Source organism: Cetorhinus maximus, chromosome 14 (assembly GCF_964194155.1).
Source record: "Cetorhinus maximus chromosome 14, sCetMax3.hap1.1, whole genome shotgun sequence".
In the NCBI taxonomy this organism is placed as follows: domain Eukaryota; kingdom Metazoa; phylum Chordata; class Chondrichthyes; order Lamniformes; family Cetorhinidae; genus Cetorhinus; species Cetorhinus maximus.
In genome coordinates this window covers 12,290,921-12,301,153 of record NC_135892.1, presented here as the reverse complement: position 1 = coordinate 12,301,153, position 10,233 = coordinate 12,290,921, and the positions used below count along the sequence as shown (strand labels likewise).

Genomic DNA, 10,233 nt, shown 5'->3' with positions numbered 1-10,233 from the left:
ACCAACTCAAAACCGCTTTCGTCATTTGTGTACAATTTGCCAGCAATTCCGGGTGATTGGATCAAATGACAAAGCGATTGTTTCGATTTTTGTTTAGAAAGTTATCGATGCAAAGAAACAGGGGCGGGACAGGACGCACAATTGTTGAAAACCAACTCTGGTCCTGGTAGAATCCAGGAGTTCGCTGGAAAAAAAAAATGTAATGCAATAACACCTTGTCTTAATTTAAAGTGGAGGGGGGGGAGACTAGGAAAAGATGTAAAATGTGCGGCTTGTAGGCGGGGGTGGGTGAGGAATCTGTAGCTGCCGTTTGGTTGTGGGTATTTTTTTTATGCATTGCATTTGCCGAGGTCCCTATCTGCAGCTCTCTCTCTCTCTCTCTCTCTTCCCCCCACCCCTCCTGTGTGTGTGAGATGAGGTAGTCCGGTGCGCCCTGTGTAAGACGCGACCTGTTATGGCCACCACTGCTTCCGGGTTCCAGCATTCTCTCCAAATCCACCTCTGGCTCCGCAACGCAGAGGCAGCGGCATCGGGCCCTTTAAAGAGAGCTCCAAACTCCGGAGAGAGTGAGAACACCCCCCCCCACCCCGCCCCCATCCCCCCTCCCCACCCTACTCACCCCTCAATACCCCCCCCCCACCCCCCCAAATCTCCCCCCACCCCCTCCCTAACAACACCGCCCCCCACCACCACCACCACCACCGCCCGCCGTACAGACTCTCTGTGAGGCACAAGGCGCTTTGCAGCCTGAGTGTACAGAGCAAAGCGACCGGCAGCCCGGAGTGCTGCGGGCACATCTCGCTGCCATCGCTAAGGTGTAACCCCCACCCACCCCACTTACCCACCTCCCCCCACCCACACCCCCCCCCCCGCTCTCCGACCAGTGGAAGTGCACAACGGATCATCATTCATTCACTACCTTGACAACCTTGCCTTGATTGACAGCCAGAGTGGCAGAAAGCCATGAAACTCGGCAGTTTTGTTTGAGGGGCGCTTTTTTTCTGGCTTTTGGGGCAACGAGATCCTCTATCCGCCCAGGTGCCGTGTGCTGGTGAAAAATAATATTTATATATTGGTATATATAGTTTCGCTGATCAGAAATATTTCCCCCCTCCCCACCCCCCCGAGTGTATCCAAGTAGAGCCGAAGACTCTGGGTTAGATCATCCGCAGAAGGGACTTACAGGGATCTTGAGCTGCCTCTGGACTGGCGTGTTTATTTCTTTTTGATACTGGCCCTATAGAGACTCCAGCAGAAGCTGCTACACAGAGGAGGGTTCGAGACAGGCCGATGGCGCAGAGGGTGAGTCTGCCTAATAAGTGTAGCTCCTGAAGTAACTGCCAAACGCGGTACAAGTGGATTACAGGCTGCTTCGGGCGGCGCGGTACTAGTAGTGACTGTGAAAAACTTTTCACGTTTTTTTTTTCCCTCGCCCCTGTTCTGTCAAGAACTTTGGATTTGAAGTTGCATGCTGCGTTTCGGGTGCTTTAACTTTGTTTACATGCTGATTTCCCCGTCCTCACCATTTTTTTGTTCTGTTTTCTTCTCTCCCTCTTTCTCTCTCTCTCTCTCTCTCTCTCCCTCCCTCCCTGTATTATACAGTATGATGAAATCTCACATTACGGGGGTATGGATGGAGTAGGGATACCGACTACAATGTATGGTGACCCTCACGCCCCCAGGTCTATGCAGCCTGTCCACCACCTCAATCACGGGCCGCCGTTACACAGTCACCAATACCCGCACACAAACCACGCTAATACCATGCCGCCGAGCATGGGATCCTCAGTAAACGATGCATTAAAGAGAGATAAAGATTCCATTTACGGGTGGGTAGCTGGCACATTTTACCATTGTTCTTAAAATTATTTCTGAGCTGTGACAGAGACCCACTGTGTGACATGTTGGATTTTTTTTTTAAATTAAGAAATGCAAAACTTTCATTTAACATGTGGATCACAGGGGTCTTTTGAATGTACATTTTGTGGCAGAGATTTAGATTCGAGATTTTCGAATAACTTGTGTCAGTTTAATTTCATTTGCAATTGTAAATAATAAAATGACTCATCTCTGATGGTATTGATGGATATTTTGGTAAATGTATTTTTTTGGCTGTAAGCTTTCAAAAAATTTGGCGTCCAAAATGGCTGCTTAAATGTTCCTTCTGGGCCATTTTACCACCAAATTCTCGCTTATTTTGTGTGTCTTGATCGTTACACTTAGAGACTACTGTTAAGATTTTCAGTGATTAGAAAGGATCGCGGCGTCTGTCCAGTAACTAATTTTGACACAATTTACGACTGTAATTTATGTAAAGCCAGAAATCAACAAGTACTTTTGGGAGAAGTTCTACTGTGTCGTCTTGGTTAATCTACTAGTCACTTACAAGAGAAAAGAGAATCTCTTTTTGTATTGTTTTTGACATTCAATCCTCTCTTGCAGACATCCGCTGTTTCCCCTTTTAGCACTGATTTTTGAGAAATGTGAATTAGCAACTTGCACTCCTCGAGAACCGGGGGTAGCGGGCGGTGATGTCTGTTCTTCCGAGTCTTTCAATGAAGATATAGCAGTGTTCGCTAAGCAGGTCAGCCAACACACATGTCCACTTCAATCTTCAAACCTTTTATTTAAAAAAAAAACACACCAATAATTTAGGCGGCTAAACTCACGTTTCCCCTGGTCTGCAGCATATGTCTTATGCAAACTTACAGGCAAACACAGCAAAACTGTTGCACGAGGGTGGGGGGTAAAATAACTAAAGATGTAATGGGATTAACAATGGCAAATTGAACGGTCTCAGAATGTTTGCCCCGAATCAAGGAGTGAAATGGACAATTGTACAAACCGATAATAATCAGAGCATTTTTGCGTATCAAGTTACTGCTGGCCAGAGGAAACATAGTCGATTTAGCTTTATTGTAAAGGAAACGTTGTTCATCAGAAGTTGTTAATATCTTAAAAGTGTTCCTGAGAAATATGGTAACTTACTTTCTATTCCATCAAATACATGTTTTAATCCGAATGCTAGGTAAACCAATCTGATCTTTCGCGTCGCTTCTGTGTGATATTAAAGTGATATTAGGGATTTTGAAAGTTTGGAAATGTATTTGAATGCATCGATTATGACTAATGCCAGCATTTGGAGCAGGGGGAGTCACAATGTTATTATCTTCTCACTTTAGATTCGAGCAGAGAAACCTCTTTTTTCCTCAAATCCTGAACTGGATAATTTGGTAAGCCTGGTGGTTTATATAGAGGAAAGGAGATGCGGAGAAACTTGTGAACGCGTTCTTATTAATCCAAACAATATATCTATATATATATATGTATGTATATGTATATATATATTAGCAAAATCCACATGTCTCTCTGGAGATAATTCCGACATGCACGGTGATGGTTTTCGGTTTAATACAGTCCCCATGCTTTTGAGAGTCAGTAAACAAGGATAATGATCGTTACAATCCATTGCAAATCTGCGCTTTTGATTTTATGATAGCTTTGGCTGTCACCAACGATAACCATCGCGCGTACTTATTGTAAGGCTGTCACTCCACTTAAGATGATGTGTGATTTTTATTTATTTAATTTTTGCTTCGGGTTTATGACTGTTTCCACTGAAATCTTCAGTTGAGTTGCGGCGACTGTTGACGGAGGCTACATCACCCCTCACGTTAGGACCCGAAGCCCAGTCATACAAATCGTCATTGACTGGGGGGGGCGGGGGGGGGGCCTCACCTCTAGAATTTAAAGAGCCGCTTTTAAAACCGAGAGTTCCCCCCACGACCCCAACCCCCCTCCCTTCCCCCCCCCCCTCCCCCTCCCCCACCGGCCCCCCAACTGATTTCATTCTACTATTAGAAAAGAAAAATAAAGTTTGCATAATTTCTCGGAGGCTGCAAGTGGGAGAGTGAGTGTTGGTTGTTCGGGAATGCATATGATTGTGTTCTCTGCCAGCCCTGTGTAAACTTCTGACGTTAATTTTTAGTGTATAGGTAGCATGGAAAATGGAGCTGCACTGATTATATTTTACTGCTTTTATAGCACATCCAACTGCTGTGCGCTCCCTCCCCCAACTACCATCCCCCCCCCCCCCACCCCACCCCCTCCCACTGCCACACACAGATGTTAGGAATATTAAAGGTTTTATCATTACAACTAAGAGGAGCAAGGGAGCATAATAAGAACATTTTTGTATGTTCTGGGTGCTAATAGATGTTTACACCTTTCCTTCCAGATGATTCAAGCCATACAAGTATTAAGGTTTCACCTTTTGGAATTAGAGAAGGTAATTTTCATGTTCCTCTTGTCTTTTAGACTGTGTTATACGGTAGTTCTTGGTGCGAGCACATTTGAATGAATGTCTTAGTTTCGGGTGTCTTGTAATTAGTGTCAGAGCCAATCCTGGCGCACATTTCTCTTGCTGTTTAATTACAATTTCTGCCACTAAAACCCCGACCACAAACCCCCCAACGTTTTGTTCATTTTAAGCTCGCGGTGGGATTTAATTTTGATCATGTTTTTAACATAAATCCGCCCCCCCCCCCCTCCTTTTTTCCTATTGAGACTAAACATTTTAAATAGTCTAAAGATGTAAACAATCTGCCGATTATGACTAATTAGATGGGAAATCATAATATTTTGTCCCATTAGTCCGCGGGGAATATTTTAATGAAATATAAAGGACAAACCGTGCTTTTTTAGAGAGGAGATCCCAGCTGTGTGACGGAAACTGTGAGCAGCTCGTTGTGCCATGTTTAGGATCTGCTCTTCCTCATATATATACATATATATATACACTTGGCGAGGACTATGAGCAGTGTATATGAGGGCTCGGCATTGATAGACATCTGTGTCATATTCAAATTCTACACATCTCCTTTTGTGTGTTCAGAGTTCCTCAAAGGTTATAATGAAATAACTAGATGAAATTAAACTGTTTACCTTAAATGTCACTCATGCAGGTCACTCCTCTAATGGTCACAACCCCGGGAGCAGATGAATTTAACACGGGTGTTGAATACGTTGTAGCTGTGAATCATCTTGTCACTGTCAATTTTCAGCGATATCTCTATTTTGCAGAAGTTATTCCAAATTCTTGATGCGTGTGTCTCTGGGGGATAATTGTAATGTTCCCAAGTGCTTCTAACTATTTTGAACCGCATGTCATAGGCCGGATCTGGGCATGTCACTTCCATTTCTGTCTTTTTGGGGATTTTGTACTTGTTTTATTTTTTTTTTACCATTATTATTGCTCCGATTGTAGGTACACGAATTATGTGACAATTTTTGCCATCGGTATATTAGCTGCTTGAAAGGGAAAATGCCCATCGACCTGGTTATTGATGAAAGAGAGGGTGGTTCAAAATCAGACAGCGAGGATATTACTAGATCATCATCTGTTAACATTACAGATCAGGTATGGAGCTCTTCAGTTGGATTTAACTAAATGCTAAACTAGATGCTTGCTGTGACTAAACGCCTCCTGGTTATTTGCATATTATCAAGATCTTTTAGATGAATTTCAGTCAAAAGGAATATTTTACATAAGTGCCTATTATGTGCTCATTAACGATCGCTCTTAGGTCGGAGCCTTGTAGAGTGGTGGTGGTGGTTGGAAAGTTGACCCGTCTCTTGTCGCTTTTAATTTCGCTTATTTGGGGTCTTTTTTGCGTGTGTGTGTGTGTGTGGAAATTGTTGTCGGTGAGGGTAGAAGGAAAAGTACACGGAGCGTATTTTGAATGAAGCGGCCGGTCGCTTAGAGAAGGTGGTGTTCAGAGTGAGTGAGTGTGTGTGTGTGAGTGTGAGTGTGGAGGGGAGTGTGGAGGGGAGAAATCTTTCTCTCACACGGTATAATTTTGCCTCTTGTCCTCTGCTTCATTAAAGACTGGCTTGTTCGGCTCCCACTGGCCGGTCGCCCGTACAGCTTGGGTCATGTACTTCAAAGCCCGCTGGTGGGGCCGATGCTGTTTGAACTGGGGGGGGGGGGGGGACATGGCCCCTTTCTGAGCACCACCCACCCACCCAAAATAAAACTCCCCACGGGGTGGAATATGGCGACCGGTGGCTTTACTCTTCTTGTGGAAAGTAGACGCTCGGGAAGGGGGGTTGGGTGCTCAGTTAAAAACTTGCTTCTGGGCTTCACCGAAGACTGGCCCGCTTGGATTTAACCTGGGAAGGGTTCATTCCCGTTGAGGGGAGCGGGCGAGAACCCCGGGTAGAGGCGCCGGCCGCCCAGGGGCGCCCCGGATCCGGGCAGATCCTCTGACAGAGAGTCGGTGCCGTGGGGAAGCAGCAATTTCGTCAAGTCCAGCCGCCGCCGGTGGGGCTTCAGTTTTCTTTAGTACAAAAGGCAGACACTGAGGGGACTTGGAAGAGCAGCGATCAGACAGAATACATTATTCATTACACTCCCTTTTGTCAAAAGTGGAAAACACCGTTTGCCAGGCAGCTAACTGCTCGCTCTAGCTGCGTTTACACCAGCCTAGACATAATTCCCAAACCAACCGCTTATTTTTCATTTTTATTTCAATCAGGACCCTCCTCTCCATGAGACAGGGCACCCATGCAAACTGTTAGCTTCCCCCCATCCCACCCCCTCCTCTCCCCATAGAGTGACATTCGAAAATACATTTACTTTTCACAGAAAAGAGGTTGGGGATGATGGGGAGGGGTGCGACACTGTTAAAGACACTTGCCCTGCTTTAAGTAAAAGGAGAGGTGCCGAGTTCATGAGATACGAGGTCAGATATTGCTCACAAAACGGTCCAAAAGGTGTGTTTAAAATCACCCCACCATCAAGTCACTTACATCACCCCTTCCATATTTCATAGACAGCACGAGGGGGAATGAATGGTACAGCCATGTCGGAATAATCGTACCATTAGAATGTGTTGAGACACATTATCATTTCTAACGAGAGGGACATTTAATTGAAAGTTCTTGTGGAGTAACATTCGCGCCGCTTCCAGGCGGAGTACACTTCGCTGCGGCTTCCTCGCGTTGACCGAATCACGTGTAAAATAGGCGCTATTCCTCAACGAGTTATTTCGGATCGGCCCAGATTGCTACTTTAATGTGCTACATGGAGGGGGCGGGGTGGGGGGGGTGTTGGGGGGCGGAATGTGCACTGGCGGAATAACAAAGCCTTCAAAATTTTGCACCGAATTCCATTTTGAACAAGTGCGAATTTTCATTCCCACAATATGTTCAGTGAAAAATCTGTTGGCTTTGGAAAGCTGAGCAGGCGCAGAAATGGAAGGAGCTGTTTGCGGGGGGGGAAAAAAATACACGAATTGCTTAGGGCATGAGTGAAATCAACACGTTAATTGCCTCCAAAATGAAGATTTATACCTTTCTTCTTCAGCGAATCATTATTCATTTAATGTTCTTATTCTCCAGCCACAGCAGAAGTCAGGCTTATTTGTAATTGCGGTTTCGTTTTCACCAGTGTTTGTTAAGGAAAGTTGGTTAATTTTTTTTTAAGAAACTCTTACCCTGAGAAAAGTTTAAAGGCTCCCCTCCCATCTTTCCTTTTTTTTATTTTCCGAAAGCTTTTCTAGTTTACATTTAGTTGTGATTTGGTGACCCTGGTCACGCACCATCCCTATATTATCCCACCCTATGTGTGGGGTTTTTTTTTTTAACATCTATCATCGGGCAAACAAAAAAATAATAATAATCTGATGAATTGAACTGAAAAAATTATGTTGTGTATTTACCAACAATGTCAAAAGAGGGGGATGTATTTTGTTCCCGGTCTATAACACAGTTTGACTTTTGGAAGGCTTCGGTGGTCAGTTTTGTCCCAGTTTGGAACTTGCTTTACTCTTGACTTGTTCAGCCTGTCATTTTGTCGGGGTGACTGCTCTGGACTCCTCGGGAAGGTAAAGTAAGGGGCTCCGCACTCGCCCCGAGTGTGACTGGCCCAGTTGGAGACCTTGCGAGTGACCCCCCCCCCGCCCCAATAAACATTTGGTGCGTTAGGAATCGCGTGGAAAGAATGGGCGGAAAAGCAAAGGGAAGGGAATAGTTTGTGTCCAAGCGGTATTATCCGTAGATGCTGCGGGATTTGTGCGTGAGGCGCGGCTCTTGGACATTACCCTGAGCGCTTGGTGCGATCTTGCTTTGCCGTTTAGAAAGACAAACATGACTGGAAGCAGATTGTCGGAGTCTGGTTCAGTTTTGCATCCCTCTTCTTCCAAACCAGAACTATCACTGAGCGGAATAAAGCTCCCTTTAATATATATATTCCCCGTGTCTTTTGTTGGCCCTCGCCGATATTCCTCGGGTTACTTGTTGGTTACTTGTGCAGGCTCTTGGAAAGCTGACTCGCATTACCCTTCTCCACATCACCCCGCTTTGCCCACAGACTTCCCCAGCTTATCAACAGCAGCGGAATCACACCATGCCCATCGTTACAATGACTGGCATTGTCACATGACCCCATTGGCACTGTCACGCGATCCAACCATGCCCATTGCTGCACGGACTGGCACTGTCACATGACTCCACTGGCACTGCCACATGACCCCATTGGTACGTTCATATGACCCCCCCCCACCATGCCTATTCTTACACTGACTGACATTGTCACATGACTGGCACTGTCACATGACTCCACTGGCATTGCTACATGACCCCACCATGCTCATTGTTGCACGGACTGGCACTGTCGCTGTCACATGGCCCCATTGGCACTGACACATGACTCCCACCATGCCCATTGTCACATTGACTGGCATGCTGATGTGCCACCGGGTCCTGCATGGGACTGGGCATAGCCGCCACGTGCCTGGTTAACAATATCTGTCGCCTGGGCTCCTCTGCTGTTCTCCCCCCAGGGGCCGATTCCGTCTCTAACTGCATTCGCATACTTGTCCCTGGATTGTCCCGGGGTTTCCTGTCCTCGCTATATCATTTCACACGTGTACCTGGGCAGCGAGCTCCTGCTGGCGCCTGAACTCCTCACTCAACTTGCTGCCTTTGTATTTCTGGCCCGTTGTAACCTTTACAACAAAAGTTGGTGGCTTTTCGGAGAGCAGATACGTCATGTTACCCGATTGCAGCGTTATGTGAACAATACCTGCTAAAGATGTTCCCCGTTTCTAACCTTCTTGCGAGAAAGTAATCGCAAAACTAGCCAGCAGAATAAATTTAAATAGGTCTTGTCAGTGAGCGAAGGTTAGAATTCTTAACATTAATTTTGTGATTTTGTACACAAGTTGGATTTGAATATTTTTAAACAGTGGAAAATTCAATCCATTCAATTCCTATCATATAAACCACAAGTATAAAATTCACGTGGGACAAAACAAGGGCATCAAAGTTTGAGATTAAATTTGTACATTTAGCTCACGTTTAACACACATATATATATAAATATATACATTTATATATATGTTCGGGCTTTCGGTTTCTTTTTTTATACAGTAAGCATGCTGGAGGTGTTGTGTATTGATGTACTGCAGAGGGTGGTAAAGGATGCAGCAGCCGTGAAATTTAAGGTGTATGGAATTACGTGACTCATAGCATTGGGAACTAAACTTGTCAGAAGATTCTTTCTAAAGTGTCTTATCTAATGGAATGTTGGAATACTCGACATTATTTTAGGAATGAGAAAAATCTAAGTGGAGTTAAACGTCTCTCACTGTGAATTTATTTTTATAATGTGTGTTCATAGCTTCAGTGTTATAAATTAATCAAAATTGTAATTAAGTTTTTTTTTTAACTTCGCATTAGCCAGCCTTATTCTAAGTGGTAAAATATTCTAAAATTCTTGTGAATTGGAGTCTCAGCTTTGTCCAGAGACAACTAGCCACTGTTACGGACTAAATTCATTCAATTTGCTTTGATATTGATATTTGTTTCAGCAATGAGTTCTAGAATAAGTGTGGATGTGTAGCTTCTGGACTTCATGACAAACTCCCAAGCTTAAATATTGTTACAAAATATTAGAGTCAAGTTTGCAGCAGCCCCTTTGTACGTTTCAAAGGGAAACACAAAATAATCCTCGTAAAAATATCTCATGTTTGATAACACATTCCAAACAGTTCTTGACTGCATGTGCTCCATAATGTACCTTAGTTCCAGTGTTACGTGTTTTCTGATTGAACACGTGCTTTCTATGTTTTTTTTATTGTGTGATCCTTTTGTTTTTTGATTGCCCTTTTCAGAGTATTATTTTATTAAATTTGGTTAAATTATATTGCAAAAAACGGTGACAGATCTCTC

General features: G+C 44.4%; 1 protein-coding gene across 7 annotated transcripts in view; it reads left to right on the top strand.

Annotated features, from left to right (window-relative positions):
* The first annotated feature begins 704 nt into the window (after positions 1-704).
* Positions 705-10,233, top strand: part of meis1b (Meis homeobox 1 b) — a 214,816-nt gene continuing 205,287 nt past the window's right edge. For 5 of the 7 annotated variants that reach the window (XM_078556501.1, XM_078556498.1, XM_078556502.1 and 2 more), the window contains exons 1-6: positions 855-1,302; positions 1,603-1,829; positions 2,443-2,584; positions 3,183-3,233; positions 4,238-4,288; positions 5,267-5,419. In XM_078556501.1, coding sequence (XP_078412627.1) covers positions 1,291-1,302; positions 1,603-1,829; positions 2,443-2,584; positions 3,183-3,233; positions 4,238-4,288; positions 5,267-5,419 — 636 coding nt within the window. In that variant the 5' untranslated portion in view covers positions 855-1,290. Of the gene's footprint in view, positions 1,303-1,602; positions 1,830-2,442; positions 2,585-3,182; positions 3,234-4,237; positions 4,289-5,266; positions 5,420-10,233 lie in introns of all 7 variants that reach the window. The other 2 variants (XM_078556497.1, XM_078556499.1) reach the window with 2 other exon arrangements.